Source organism: Capricornis sumatraensis, chromosome 17, assembly GCF_032405125.1.
Source record: "Capricornis sumatraensis isolate serow.1 chromosome 17, serow.2, whole genome shotgun sequence".
NCBI lineage: Eukaryota > Metazoa > Chordata > Mammalia > Artiodactyla > Bovidae > Capricornis > Capricornis sumatraensis.
Window position 1 is genome coordinate 26658100 of NC_091085.1, and position 16442 is coordinate 26674541.

Sequence of the window (16442 nt, forward strand, 5' to 3'; positions counted from 1 at the left end):
ACAACCACCTATGACCACAGCCAAAAGTGGTAGCTGAGATTTCTTTTGGTATTTGTTTTATGAACACTTGATTAAGAAAGTTAATAGGGTTTAAACATGTTTGCCTTTCTTACAATTTCAAACTAAGCATTTTCATTTTAGCTTATATTACTAACATATTTAAAATTTATAATCATAATGTAACAATAGTCTGTAATATATACTTCAGACAAAAATCCTACATAATGTGAATACTTTCTCAGTTTTTATTCTGTGTATCTGTTTTCAAGCTTTTGTTATATGCATATTTTTATATCATTGTAAATGTTGGTTAATTTTGAAATTAGATATTTTTGGTTATTTGTTGGAATAACATGCAAATGAAGGGTATATCTTTTATGAATACTTAGTTTAGGAGGTCACCTAGCACTAATAAGAATCAAAAAATGACTCTTTTCTGGAGTCACTAATTTTTGAAGTAGTCATACTAAGGTGGCAATTTTAAGTACTGGTGTATTATTGGTAGTAAGAAATAGTTTTTATCTTTAATGTTAAGTAAAGCTCACAGTTGTTTTGTGCATGACAGCAGCTATATAGAATCCTTCTAACTCTGTAAATATTAGATTTGACTGTGTTGCTAGGAAACCCAAAATAAAAAGAAATTTAAGTAAGCAGGAAGCATTATGAAAACTAAATTTTGTTTTTATAAACAGTGCAGCTTTGGGTTATGCTCCGTGATTAAAAGGTTGGAGTAAACTATTTCATATGTACATTAAAGAAAAAAGAAACTTCTTACAACGTAGTGATCGTTTCCTGTTTCATTTTTAATTTTCTTCTCGTGTAAAGAGCTTTCACTAGGAGTTGCTTGAAATCTCTGGGAAGGTCTGTTCTGAATTTACTACTTCAGGATTGGTTAAAATCCCTTTTAAGTGTGTGCTTTGTTCTTTGAAAGCTTTGGTCAGTTGAGCAACTTGCTGCTCGTGTTTAAAAAAAAAAAAAAGAGCTGAGTAATGCTGGAGCTTTCTCATGTGGCTGATGCAAACCTGGAGAATTTGCATCATCATCTAGCTGGAGTAAGTTGGTGTGACAGGCAGGCGCTTAAATACCAGCCCATGAGGAAGCTGATCTGGTCTGTAGTGATAGGGCGGCAGCAGCAGCCGCAGCAGCAGAGGTAGTCGGGGAGGTGAACAAACCAGAGCACCATGAACGAACACACAGGTGTTTCTGAGGTGTAATTAGATCGCGGAAGGTGAAAATACACCTTAGCTCTTTTACCTGCGAGCACAATATCACTGAGGACGAATCTGAAAGCAAAAAGGAAAGAGATCAGATCGGTCAGTCACCCCAAGAGACACCACAGTTGAAAGTTTGGAATTAAAAAGCAATTTTTTTTTCCATTTCCTTTTACCCCACTGCGGGTCACTACCATGGTCAGAAAGCCTGTGGTGTCCACCATCTCCAATGGGGCTTACCTGCAGGGCAGTGTTAATGGGAGGCTGCCTGCCCTGGGCGGCAAGGAGCCACCTGGGCAGGAGAAAGTTGTGCTGAAGAAGAAAATCACTCTGTTGAGAGGAATCTCCATCATCATTGGCACCATCATCGGAGCAGGAATCTTCATCTCTCCTAAGGGCGTGCTCCAGAACACAGGCAGCGTGGGCTTGTCCCTGGTGGTCTGGACGGTCTGTGGGGTTCTGTCACTGTTTGGTGAGTGTTCCTGCTTCTCTGGGGGTGTGTCTGTGGGGTTGAGCACTGTGCTGTCTGGGAGAGCAGAGGGAGATTTCAAAGGAGTGAATGAATGGCAAAGGCTACCCCAGATTTTCTGATTTTAGGGAAGGTATGCAAACCATCTAAGCACACTGTCCACTGTTGGCAGAATGCTGAGTTCCCTGAAATTGCATCCTAAGTCTGTGCTCTCTTTTCCTGACCAAGGCGCTCTATGTTCTGACTTTTCCCTTTGGCATTGAATGTTGATGCTAACTTTGATGACCCAGTAAAATACAGGTGAACTTTCTGTACCCGGCACTTGTGCTCAGTGAAGGTATGTTTGGGGTGTCTTGGCAGCTGGCAAGCTGAATGAAACACCTGTGAAGTGAAACCCAGTGTGGCCTGTTTAGACACAGAACTGAGTGCTCAGCAGAAGTTTTACTGAATTTTTATTGGCAAAACAAATGGATGGCAGTCTTTTCCCTTTTAATTTTTTTAACTTCATGTGCTTGTCAGTTCCTAGTCTTCTTTCAAAAGTCCTTGAACGTGGATTGAAGTGTGATGGCACATAATTCAGCTCCTTTTGTAACGGATTATTGCAAGGGTGTGAGCATTTTTCACATTTTTTTGTACTTTTCATCTCTCCCCAGTACCCATAACTTTTTGCAATATAAATTGTAAAATTGGAATTGGGTATTATTGCTGTTTGCCCAGCTCTGTTTTCTTCGTTTACAGTTCACTTGGTCTTCGGAGACACAGGTTATTGGTCCACCTATCTGCAGAGTTAGTCTCAACAGAATTGGTAGAACTGGTGGAAGAAATGTGATTATTAACTTTTTTTCAAAACCTAGATCTCTTTTATTGACATGATAATTAATGATAAAGTGGTAATAAGTGTCCCCTCATGAGGTGGGCATATGACTGGCATGCTTCTTGGGTTAGCTGTAAAGGTGTTAAAAACTGGTGAATGGTCAAGAAAATTAAATTGTATTTATACTATGGGGAAAATGTCTAAGATATATTTGCTCTTCTCTGGCAAATAGTGCTTTTTTATTCCAAAAGACACTGCTCTTTGAAGGTTTTAACTCTTTGTCCTAACTCTCTAGGACCAAGTACTACTAACTCTTGGTCCTACATGGACTAACCTGTTTATTCTGAAGGTCTTGGCAATGTTTTCATGCATTGGTTTGAACATTTATCTAGAGAACTCAAATTTTCATGATTAGGAAGAGAGTATTTTAAACAAAACTTGTTGAAATAAAAACTTAATATAGAAATAACAACAGAGGAATTATATTTAGGTGTTTACAAAGGGTTTATGGTATTCATATTTTGTGGCATATACCTTTATAGACAAAGAGAAACCTAATTATTGATCTTCTTAAATGATTTTGTGTACCCTCAGCCTTTAATCTTCTCCAACACTTGGTATATTCAGAATAAATCATTGTCTAATAGGAGAAACCATAGCCAGGTTCCTGGATTTTGTATCCTGTGTGCATGCAGCTCCCACTATGTGATTCCATTTTTGTGTACTATAAAAGGCTATTCAGATATGATAAAATGGGTGGCTCTGAGCATTAACTAGTTAAAGTGATGTTGACTTGTACTAAGAAAATATGCTTCTGCATAAGTGTGTCATCTCAAGTGATTAAAAATAAACTAATGAGACTAGCTAAGTTTACACTTGAGTTGGTATTCTTTGATTACTAATCACAGGGAATATGCTTCTATACTAATCTATTTATCGAGGTTTGCATTACATTGGTCACTTGAGCTCCTAGGAACTTTTGACAGGAGTGCCTTCCTAACAGAAAGCAAAGCAAAATATAAGGGAAAAAACTCGTTGTCTTAAAACTCTGGAACTAAGAGTATAGAATGTGTACATTGTGTTTACAATTTTGCTTAAAGGCAGGTTTAATACATGGGTTCTTACATCCTATTTTGAACTGTTTTCATCTGACTAATATGGTTATGGAGCTTGAGACCTTCAAATGAAAATTTCACTTTCCCAGAACTCAATTTAAACCTGGGGCAACCATCCTGGAGTTTAACCAAAGAATACACAGGTCTAGGTATTGAGTCTCTGGAGATAAATTCTGAGGTTAAGACATTTTCCAATAACATTTAATATTGGATGATTTTTTGTACAGTCTACCAACATGGCAACTGGTTTCCAATAGAGAATGAACTGCAGGTAGCTATAGTTAGTTTTAAATGGACAAACTGTATCGGTGATTCCCAACTATCCATCTGTAGACTAAGTTACTTTAGAATTAGCTGTGCTAATTTTAAAATTATAGATTTTCTTTGATGCCTCTGTCAAAGAGTCTGGCTTCTCTTGATCAGAGAGGAGGTCTGGGGGATGGCCTTAGTGCTTGTATTTTTTATTTTAATTAAAAAATTATTCCCAGGTGACTCTGATACAGTTCTAGTTTGGAAATAGGATAAGCAACACTAAGATTTTGCTGAATATCCAAATTACACTTATGTTGGACACTTCTACCTGAAGCTCTACTGATTAGTAATAATTTCTCACGCTTTTAGTCTCCAGAGTAGCTCAGGCAGAAATTATGTCTTACATTTGAGTACTTAACAGTATGGGTAGAACTTTTCACATAATGTCAAGATATACTTTTCATTATATATACAATAACTTGCTCACAGTAGTAGGTAAAGCTGTATTTCATGAGGTGCTTTCTGTGTGTCAGGCCTGTTACTGTCCTTGGCATTCATTTTCATACTTATACACACAATCCCCTTATGAGGTGAGAATTAAAATCTTTATTTCTCAGAGGATGAAACTGAGGTTTGGAGAGATTACATAATCTGCTCAAGTCTTTGTGAATTTTATTGCTAAATGTTAAAAATTGGTTCACAATTAATTTTGTCTCCATGTTCATAAATATGTTAAAGCATCTCTTTTTCAAAACTTTTATTTCAGTCACCCAGGAATGATACTCTGAAATACATCCATAAGAAACTTTCCTAAAAATAGAATATCTGAGTCAAATTAATTTTGTTGATAAACAAAACATACCCTATAAATAAAATGAAGCCTTCCAAAACCTTGAGTCCATACTTTTCAGGAGAAGAGAGGAATTTTATTTATTTTGATATGTCACAAAAACATCATTTATTAAAAGGATGCTCAATATAATGAGGTCAATTTGATATAATTCTTTGTCTTGATGTGAAATTATGTTCTTCAAAAATGGATTGTGGATTCAAAATTTTTAATAATACTATATTGTTTTAGAAGTTTGTCTTTACCATTTCAGGTAAAATTACCTTGAACAGAATGAACGAGATTTCAAGCATGAGGAAGTTACAAGGGGACTTTGGAGGTTCTTAGGAATTTGATTAGTATTGTTTATTTTGAAAAAGGGTGTCATTCAAACCAAAGGAAGTAGTATCATCTCATGAAATACTGCTGTGTCCATTCTACTGCTGGATGACTTGGTAATATTTTAACTTTGTGCCTTTTTATCATAATTATTTCACAGGAGCCTTGTCCTATGCTGAACTGGGAACTAGTATAAAGAAATCTGGTGGTCATTACACATATATTCTAGAAGTCTTTGGCCCATTACCAGCTTTTGTGCGAGTCTGGGTAGAACTGCTCATTATACGGTAAGAGCCTAGACAGAAAAAAGATTAAGGAAAAATAAACCTATTCATTATCCCATTTTTGAATCACTTTGATTATTTTTAAATAATTAGAAATACGCATGACTATGTGGTAAATATCTCCTTCAGGACATAAAATCTGGGATGAAATACCTTTCTCAATTAATGTTTTTAGTGCCATTTTGCCACTGGCAGTAGTTTTCTAACCATGCCAAACTTTCAAAGCATCTGCTTGTTGTTAATATTCAACTATTCTCTAAGTCATTTTCAGGAAAGATGCTGACCTAAAAGAATGTGAATTGTCAAAATCTACCATGATAAATCAGACCTTTTGTTTGATTATAAATTGTAATTTGACAAAATTAAATGTTCTCCTAGGAACTGGGGTTTTCCTTCTTGTAGATCACACCATTAAGCCATCTTCAGTTTACTCAGTTTTCGTGACTAGGAAACTTCTGTTCCTAGCAACTTAGTATGTCATCAAGTTTTATATTCCACCAAAAAAAAAAAAATAAAACAAAACAAACACACACACTTGTCACAATGACTCATATCCTCACGTTAAACAAATCAGTGAACTACAGTTGCGAAAAGCTTTTTGATTATATTGTTATAAGAATGCATTCCCCTTCCTGATTGCCGTGGTTTAAAATCAAACCAAATAATGCCAAGTCACTCTGAATAGCAAATTTCCTCCAATTTTGTGGGAAACTTATGATGTCACGTGAGAACTTCAGATTATCCTTAAAGCAAACTGCTTCCATGAAATGTGACTAGCACATTCTGACAGCAGAATTTAACAGAAATAATTAAAGAAACTTGTTCTTACTGTAAACTTATCAGACTTACACAGCTGAAAGCTCCTGTGAGCTCTTATCCTATCATTTAGAGCTAAGTGGTAAATGCAGAGCTAATAAGCATTGACTTAACACTAATCTTGATTTTTATAGTCCTAGGAGTCTCTTTTGTAGCAAAGAGCTTAGAATAGTATTTACATCTTTGTTAAGTCTGTTCTCATTTTAAGCAATTTTGCATTATTTAAAACTTATTATTATGAAATAATGATAAAGAAGTATTTTGTTCTTTTTCTGAACTCTGGGATTTGCCTGGGAGGTGCCTTCCACTCTTTTCTGATAATATGAAGATTACTCTTCAAAGGTCAACTTAAGTTCTCTCTTTTCCACAGTTAATTTCCTGTTCACCCTAGTTTATAGTATTTCTTTCCTCTCTTAATTCTTCTGAAAAAAAAAAAATGCAGTTTCTGCTTCTCATTTGACATTGAACATGCTGGCTTATATTCTTACTGAATATTTTAGGAATCTGTGCTCTGTTTCCCTGTTAAAACTACAAGCATTTCAAGCATATAAAACCAGGTCTCTCACTTTTTGTAACTCTTATACTACTTATTGTCATATATTAAATGCAACTGATTGTCATATATTAAATTCTTTTTGAATAGCAGTTGAAAAATTTAGTAAATATTCAATCTTTCAGTAAGTTATATTGGGTTGGCCAAAATGTTCATTCAGGTTTTTCCATTAAGATGGCATGAAAAATCCCTAACAGATTTTTTTTTGCCAACCCTAATAGTTTGAATAAAATATACTCAGTAGTTAAATAAGTACAATACTTATTTAGAGTGGTGGCCTGTCAGAATAGTGGGCTTTGGGGCCTGATACAGCTGAGATGCCCTCTCCAGCCATGTACTGGCTAATTGTGTTGGTTAGCCATACTTTGGTTAACTGCTCAGCATTACGATGGTCTTGATCATTCCATTTGCACTAGTAGCACCAACACAGTGCTCATTCATTCATCTATTCATTCCACAGACTATGCTACTGAATGGTGTATGGCAAGTTAAAAAGATCTAAAGTGAAGTGAGCCTCAGTTCTTATTCTCAAGTAGCTTATAATCATATTACCTTAGACAGCTACTTCACTGGGTATGTGTTTATGGAAGCAATTACCTATATATTTTCTAGAAGCTTTTGTAATGGATTCATATGTTTCTTTGTAATATGGACTCACATTACTCAGTTGCTCTCTCAGAGTAATGAATGACTTGAGGGGTGACAAAGTACCTGAGTAATATAACATTCCTCTTCCATTGAAAGTACCCATGGTACCTAAATATTTACTATTAAAATTGTACTTCAGATTAAGTCCCTTTCGTCAGAAATAATCTGTAACAAATCTTAAAAAGAAATCATACATCGGGGTCATTTGAATTCATGCATTCACCATGCATTCATTAGTTTTCTGTTGTGTGACAGACACTTTACCATACACTGAGGATGAAATAGTGATTGATAAGCACACAGTCATACTCATGAAGCTCACGGTCAAGTGAGGGAAACAATTATCAATCAAGACATCGTGTAAGAGAATAAAAAGTTGCTACTGTGATACACACGTGAAAGGGGAGCTATGAAGTTCCATAAGAGAGTATACTCTGGGAGATCTAACACAATTAGAGGACTGAAGAAGCTTCCTTGGGAAAAAAGATTGAACTAAGACCTGAGGTATAAGAAACTGTCAGTGAGTTTCAGCGGTTCTAGGCAAATGGTATCCATATCCTTCTAGTGGGAGGAAGCACACTGAAGAGGAAGGGAAAGTTTTGACCAGATGGAGCCTTGTATTGAAGGATTTTTGCGGATTCTGACTGTGTTTTGAAAGCACTAAAATGACATTATTAGATTTTAATTTACACATCAGAAATTTATAAATGATGGATAATTAGAAAAATGTCTTGTTGTGGTCAGGAGGAGATTGTCTTGGAAAAAAAAAAAATCAAGAAATCTCACTACTGCACATCCACACTGAGGATATCATAATTGAAAAAGACACAGGCACCCCAGTATTTATCACAGCACTGTTTACGATAGCCAGGATATGGAAGCAACCTAGATGTCTATTGACAGGTGAATGGGTAAAGAAGATGTAGTACATATATACAATGGAATGTTGCTCAGCTGTAAAACAACACATGTGAGTCAGTGCTAGAGAGGTGGATGAACCTAGAGCCTGCTATACACAGTGAAGTCAGAAAGAGAAAAACAAATAGCATCTACTCACGCATATGAACGGAATCTAGGAAGATGGTACTGATAAACCTATTTGCAGGGTAGCAGTGGAGATGCAGACCTAAAGGTCAGACTTATGGACATGGGGGAGGAGGAGAGTGGGGTGATTTGAGAGAGTAGCCTTGAAACATATACATCACCACAGATAAAATAGATAGCCAGTGGGACTTTTCTATATGATGCAAGGAGGTCAAATCTGGTACTCTGTATCAACCTAGGGGAGTTGGGATTGGGTGGGAGCTGGGAGGGAGGTTCAAGAAGAAGGGGACAAAAAATAAAAAAAGAAAAAAAAAAAGAAGAAGGGGACATATGTATGCCTATTGATGCATGGCAGAAACCAACACAATATTGTAAAGTGATTATCCTCCAATTAAAAATAAATAAATCTATCTTGGTTTCTAATACCAGCAGGTCAGGGTTGGAATACATAATGGTGGTTGGTTTCCTGACAATCTAGGTGTTAGACCTGGAGGTTGAGTAACCATGAGATGGAAGATAAACTAAAATGGAAGACTTGGCATGGGAAATTTAATAATTCCATTGACTTGCCTGTGTATCTAACAAACATGCCTTCATATGCAGTATATTTAAACTGGAAAGGCCTGTGTCATTTTCTAACAGAAAATTGAAAAGCTAAAATAGAATCATTTGCTACCTGTTTTATTATATACCTGAACTTATTTCATTTTCTTATTCATGTTTTCTCTATTTATAAAATTACAAGACTAATTTTGTTTCTCAACACATACTTTTCACCTAAATATTTCTATGGAATTAAGAATAATCACTTGGCTTTTCAAGGTTTTTCTGTTTGGAAAAATCTAGACTAATACAATGTCAAGCATGTAAGCATATATTTGCAATGAACATTTATTAATACTAATTTTTTAAAATTGAGTTTTGTGTTCCTTTTCTGAACCCATTAGACTGTGCTGTTAACTCATCCCTACTCTGCTGGAGTTTAATTGTTGACTTACTGAGAAAGGAGACTACTTCTTGTATGGCCCAGCCCTATTGGATCTCAAGTAATAAACTAGATTTTTAAGTAAAAAGTTAAATATGGGAGGGAAGAAGAAAAATTGACAGCACTCAGCCTTGTTCCTAAGCAGATGTGAAGTTTAAAAACTAGCTACCAAAATTGCAGACAGTATTTCATTTGGAATATCTGTGATGACCTAATCAAATATAGGCTAAAAAGTCAACCTTCAGAAAACTAAGATCATGGCATCCAGTCCCATCACTTCTTGGCAAATAGATGGGGAAACAAAACAGTGACAGACTTTATTTTTCTGGGCTCCAAAATCACTGCAGATGGTGACTGCAGCCATGAAATTAAAAACGCCTGCTCCTTGGAAGAAAAGCTATGATAAACCTAGACAGCATATTAAAAAGCAGAGACATTACTTTGTCAACAAAGGTCCATCAGGTCAAAGCTGTGGTTTTTCCAGTAGTCATGTATAGATGTGAGAGTTGGACTATAAAGAAAGATGAGTGCCAAAGAATTGATGCTTTTGAACTGTGGTGTTGGAGTAGACTCTTGAGAGTTCCTTGGACTGCAAGGAGATCCAAGTCTATCCTAAAGGAAATCAGTCCTGAATATTCTTTGGAAGGACATGCTGAAGCTGAAACGCCAATACTTTGGCCACCTGATGTAAAAAACCTGGGAAAGATTGATAAAGGGAGGAGAAGGGGATGATAGAGGGAGGAGAAGGGGGCGACAGAGTATGAGATGGTTGGATGGCATCACTGATGCGATGGACGTGAGTTTGAGGAGGCTCCTGGAGTTGGTGATGGACAGGGAAACCTGGCGTGCTGCAGTCCGTGGGGTCACAAAGAGTCAGACATGGCTGAGTGACTGAACTGAATCAAATATAGAGTTCTGAAAAATCATAGACTTCTCTATTTAATATGTTCCGTATGCTGAGTAACAGTACCTCAAGGTAGAAAAAGTTAGTGAAAGTGCTATTTTTTTTTCCTGTGGTTAACCTAAATATGCATTTCTTCTAGCCCTGCAGCCACTGCTGTGATATCTCTGGCATTTGGACGCTATATTCTGGAACCATTTTTTATTCACTGTGAAATTCCTGAACTTGCGATCAAGCTCATTACAGCTGTGGGCATAAGTGAGTATCATAGGTATAAATATGAAAAAGAAAACAGTCCCTACAAAAGTTATTAGAGACAAAATTTGTGGAGACTTTTTGCATGGTGGTACTACTCCTCACTTGGTGGTGTTCTTGCTTACAACTGCTTGCCAGATTTGTGTTGGAAAATAAAGAAAAGAATAAGGGTTTGGAGTGATGCCTGATATAACATTATAAGCCTATTTTGTATTGGGTCAATAGATGTGATGGCTAATCTTTTAAAACAGGCAAACAAAACCACCTTGTTAGTAAAATAGTAACTTGATTGTGCCTAACCCAATTTTTAAATGGGTGTTCTGAATTATAAAATATCCTTCCTTATTACCCTCATGGAATGGTGTGTGTGTGTGTTGGGTGTATATGTTGTGTTCATGAATTTTCTAGTGTTACCACCTGCCACTCTGTGTTCGGATTTTAGCTGTGCGTTGATAGTCACTAGACTCTTCTTCCAACGTTTGATTATTAGTGGCATTTCTCAACAGAGAAGGCAATGGCAACCCACTCCAGTACCCTTGCCTGGAAAATCCCATGGTCGGTGGGCTGCAGTCCATGGGGTCGCTGAGAGTCGGACACGACTGAGCGTCTTCACTTTCACTTTTCACTTTCGTACATTGGAGAAAGAAATGGAAACCCACTCCAGTGTTCTTGCCTGGAGAACCCCAGGGACGGGGGAGCCTGGTGGGCTGCCGTCTATGGGGTCTCACAGATTCGGACACGACTGAAGCGACTTAGCAGCAGCAGCAGCAGCAGCAGCAGCATTTCTGAAATAGGAGTTTTCTTTATCATTTCCAAATTAGGAAGTTGCTCATTTTCATCATTGGGCACAGATATTAGAACTTTAAAACGAACAGGAAGTAAAAAAAAGAGGAACATGTGCAACATGAAGTAAGTGATGTGAGGCTCAATATGACTCCAACTTCCTGTTGTAAGAGAAAGGTGAGCATTCACAGTAGAGAGCTGAGTGATTAGTAGGAAAGAGTGAGGGGTTACACATAAAACATCTCTAGTACTGGCTCCATATTGCTGCACTTAAGTAGGTTCTTCCTGGATTCCCCCCTTAATTCATGAAATGTAATAATTGTTATGTGGAATATTTGAGGGAAGACCAAGAAAAATACTTGAATGATATATGTCTAAGTTCTGGAGTGGTAATGGTGTTCTCGATTGATCTTACCCTTTACACACACTACGGCTGTGAGACTTGGGGTCAAGTCACTCCTTCTTTCTGCACCTCAGTGTTCTTATTTATAAATCATGCCCAGTCTCATAAGGTGTCTTTGAAGATTAAATGATATTAAAAGGGTGTATATAAAGTGTTTTGAGTAATGATAGAAAAGTTTAAAGAGTGAAATTACAAATGGTAGCTTTTTATACTCTTGTGGGAACACATCTCATCAAGTTCCATAAGACCAGGGCCTTAACTAACTGCTGTGTTTCCAGCCCTTCACATAGCCCCTAGTATGTTGTTTGTGCTCAACAAATAATTGTTCATGACTGATTTTAATGAGAATAGATATGAGCATTCTTCTCTAGTAGAGAAGCTAATGGAATGCCTAGGAGTTAAACTTAAAGAATTACACATCTTCACGTTTCTCAAGCAGCAGGAAATGGAGGTAAATGAAACAGATTTTGTTCAGATCTAACACCATGAAGTTTTAATTTTTTGAACCATTTTAGCATTGTGGTTATAGCTCAGGCTCTGGAGGGAAACAACCTGGAATTGAAATTTAGAGTCGGGATTTTCAGTTATGTGATTTGGGGCTAAATATTAAATCTCATGAAGCATCAGCTTTATTTATTGGTAAATTACCTGTGAGACGATAATTTATCTTGAATGGCTCTGGAAGGATGAAGTTAGATTTTTAAGACTTTAGCAGAGTGCCTTGCCCATAGAAAGTTCTTGATAAATCTAATGTTCCACTTAGGGACTGGATCAGTAGCCACTGTTGTACTCATTTCATTCTTGTTTCTCAACTGACTGAGGCAGAATCATATCACAATTATTATATTTGAAAAGAGAAACACAGGGGTAGCATTTTGAGAGCTCTATAAATTGCCAATCAGAGGTTACTGATTAAAAGCTGCAACAGCAAACTTTCATTATATATTATGTAAACATTTACAAATCCACAGCTTGGATTGAGAAGACCTTGTAATGAATTAGATAATGACAACACATTACCATTTTGGTAAATCTAGATAGCTCTTTTTTTTTGTCCCAATTCTGTTAAACATTTTAAAGGGAAAACTGTATTTTAGAGGAGTAAATAGAAACTGTTCAAATCAAAAATTTAAAGCAATTATAGGTAAGAATGATTAAATATGTTGCAGTTTACAAAAGCTGCAGTATAGTTTGGTGATGGTGTAACTAACAAAGAGCCTGAGTAAATCTTGGGTGAACTTAGTCATGTTCTTCCATTTTTACCATTAGTTATAACATTAATTTACAGATTTTGATGCAAGCTTGAGTTTCTGAGGAAATTTGTTCCTAGGATCAGAAGCACTGAAAGATGAAACTAGATATTCTTGCAACTCGGTGGCAGGTGATATATAAATCAATGGCCTAATTGGGAAAGTCAAACTGTCTTTGAGAACTTAGCTTTAAAGCAACAGCAGGTGGAGATGGAGATAGAGAAGGAGACATTTACCTGGGGGCAAATCTCACATTCTGAATGGTTCAAAGCGAGGAGAGAGGTGATTTTCTGCCTGCTGGGGGTGAAAGGTTAGTGAGATGTAGAAAACGGAGTTTAATTGCATGAATTGCTTCCCTGTGTTCTCCTACAGGGATGGAAGCAATCTATGGTAGTTTGAATTCTGTAGTTCAAGTGTAGAAGAAGAACAAACTTGAAGGATATTGTTATGGTCAAATCAGAGAAGAAAAGGAATTTCAGGGTTTGTGAAATGTTAACTGATCACTTGAGAAGTGAGAGTGGGGTGGAAGTGTGGCATTGCTAAATATTAATTACCCCTCTGGGGCTTCCCTGGTGGCTCAAACAGTAAAGCATCCGCCTGCAGTGTGAGAGACCTGGGTTCGATCCCTGGGTTGGGAAGATCCCATAGAAAAGGAAATGTGCTCTTGCCTGGAAAATCCCATGAATGAAGGAGACTGGTTGGGTTTGCTCCTCTCCTCTTTTGAAAGTATTCAACTTCAGTTCTCTCAAATTAATAAAGGTGAAAAGTTTTGGAGTACTTCCCTGGTGTTCCAGTGGTTAAGACTTCTGTCTTCCAGTGCAGAGCATGCGGGTTCGATCCTTTGGGTGGTACTAGATCCCACATGCCTAGCAACCAAAAAACTGAAACATGAAACAGAAGCAATATCGTAACAAATTCCGTAAAGACTTTACAAATGGTCCACATTAAAAAAAAAATAAAAAGTCTTTAAAGAAAAAAGGGTTTTGCTTACTCTAAGTCTTGTCCATTCTGGCAAGCATGTCAGGCATGTGGAAGTTGAGCAGGGAAATCTTATATATTCACATTTGTCTTCTCTCCTCTAGCCCAGTGTCCCTAGGTAAAGGGCCATTGCTCCCTTTACTTTCTATGGAACTTCAGGAATTTTCACTCTCCTCGAAGCTTCAATAAACACTGAAGTATGTTCAAGAGTTAAAATGACATTTAGTTTTCGGTTCTGGTCTCCTGAAACCAGACCCTGTTTAAGTATACACTTGAGTGGCAGAATAGTCTAATAAAAGTTCCTTATGTCAGATGTGGGCTCTTATCTCAGACACATCCCTAACAACCTCCCTGAGTCTCAGTTTTCTTATTTAATTTACATAGGTGAATAAAGAGCATTAGCTTCTTCTGACAACCTGTGGGAATAATTGGAGAAAATAAACAAAATAACACTTGTGATTATGATGTGAGAAAGAGAGATAGCTATTTCTATAAATGCATTACTGAATTTTTTCAAACTGTATTCTACTAGCATCATTAAATTACATGAAAGTCTAGGCTGAGTTCTGTGCTAGCTTTTCAAATATTGCACATAAAGTGGCTCTGTTTAAACCCCAGATTGGACTATCCTTACTCCTCTTCTACTGTAACTAAATACCAAGACAACCAATTCTTAGGTAGAGATATGTAGTATTGAAATATACAAGGACTTCAAAACAACAGTCATTCCCTTCAGAAGGATGAGAAATAAAATGAGGAATCCAAGTGTCTTGAAATCCCAGCCAAGATAAACATGATCCTTAGCCGAGAAGAAGAGCATCAGATGTTTGAGAGAACTAGTGAAATCATGTATCTTTTGACCTGCTTCTTCATTGTTACCTGTGAACTGCTGGTAAAATTGTGGACTCTGGAGTCAGCTTACTTGGCTTCAATCTTATCTTCACCTTTACCTCTGTGTGTTCACATGGACAAGTTAAGTAATATCCGGGTTCTCAGCTGTTCATCTGAAAAATAATGCTGATGATGGTAACCAAGTCATAGGGATATGAGGATTAAATACTATTCATGTAAGGTCTTTGCACAATATGTGTCATATAATAGTGTACATTTATTTAATGCTTACCATTTTTATTCCCAATAGTGAAATCCTAGATATAGCCTCTCTCCTTCAAAAAGGTGTTTATTGTTACATAGCTTCTCTGCAATGAATCCGTCCAGGAAACAAATGCTAACAGAAAAATGGAGGCAACCCAGGCAGCTGCTACAAAGAACAGTGGAACAATTCACTTCAGCTCACCATGATGCATCCGTACAGTGTCCATATATTTTATCAGCTTAGCACAAAGCAGCCAGAATCCAGGAAGAACCTGAACCTGGGGAAAAAGAAGAAAAAAACAATATATCCAGACTTAGTAACCTCACTCTGCAAAACAAAAGACAAACTTGAATTACAGAAGTACAGAAAGAAATGCTTGCTAGTCCTTAAATCACTGTATCAGTTTTTAACACTCCCCTAAACATCCTTTTCAAACATAGCTCCCTTCCCTATGTATTTCTGATTGCCAGAGTTTATACCTATAACTTTCATTGCTCCATTTTAGTTCTTAGGAACTGACCAGCACCATTAATAAGTAAATACAAGCTATATGTCTCTCTATTTTCATTTTGGTAACATTTAAGGTCAGCAAAAAAAAAAAAATAATAATAATAAATAAGATCAAATCAATACAGGTAATTTTTAATGCATGAAATTAGCAATTATTATTCAAAGGAAGTAAAGCTAGGATGAAAGCTTGCTCAGATTTATCTAATGATTACAGTGTAAATAGATAATGTATAAAAACCAGAGTAGATACTATTTGTTTCAGAAACTCTGAAAGCTCTTAGCATTTAGTGAATCCCAAATCCCTTTTCAACATTGTTGGATAAGCAACATACATGGACTTAGACGTCTCTGTAAAGACACATGAGGAAACAGCAGTTCTCGCCACCTGAGGACCTCCACAGTGCCTCGGTGCTGGCTGCCTCGTTGCTTGTTAAGCTGTATCCCTTCAGGGTCATAGAGGTGAGTCTCAGCCGGAATTTGGCATATGGAGTAATGAGGGCAATGTCTGGATGCTCAGATAAAGCAGGGTTTTGAGAAACCTTTTGAGAGAAATCAGGCTTAACCAGAATTTTGATTTCAGCTGCCTGAGAGGAAAGCAAGGTGAGATTATCAATTCATAATATTTGTTTGATTTTTGTCTTCCATTTTTCTAAGAAAACTTAACAAAATATAAAATTCTCAGCACTCACTTTTGTTGTCTGTTTCAGTAGGCATTGAATTCTAACACTCTTTATGAAAGTAACAAACCTTCTTTCGTCTTCCCAAATACATAGAGGTTCTAATATGAGAATGCCTCTCTTTTCCCTCCCCCATCCCCTCCTTCTTTTCCTTCCTCCCTCCCTCCCTCTATTCCTTTTTTTCTTCTTCCTTCCTCCTCTTTTCCCTTCCTCTCTTTACAATAGCCCTT

General features: G+C 36.9%; 1 protein-coding gene across 1 annotated transcript in view; it reads left to right on the plus strand.

Annotated features, from left to right (window-relative positions):
• Positions 1-1406: 1406 nt before the first annotated feature.
• SLC7A11 (solute carrier family 7 member 11) overlaps positions 1407-16442 on the plus strand; it is an 83827-nt gene continuing 68791 nt past the window's right edge. The window contains exons 1-3 of the mRNA XM_068990250.1: positions 1407-1683; positions 5190-5316; positions 10403-10518. Coding sequence (XP_068846351.1) covers positions 1407-1683; positions 5190-5316; positions 10403-10518 — 520 coding nt within the window. The remainder of the gene's footprint in view (positions 1684-5189; positions 5317-10402; positions 10519-16442) is intronic.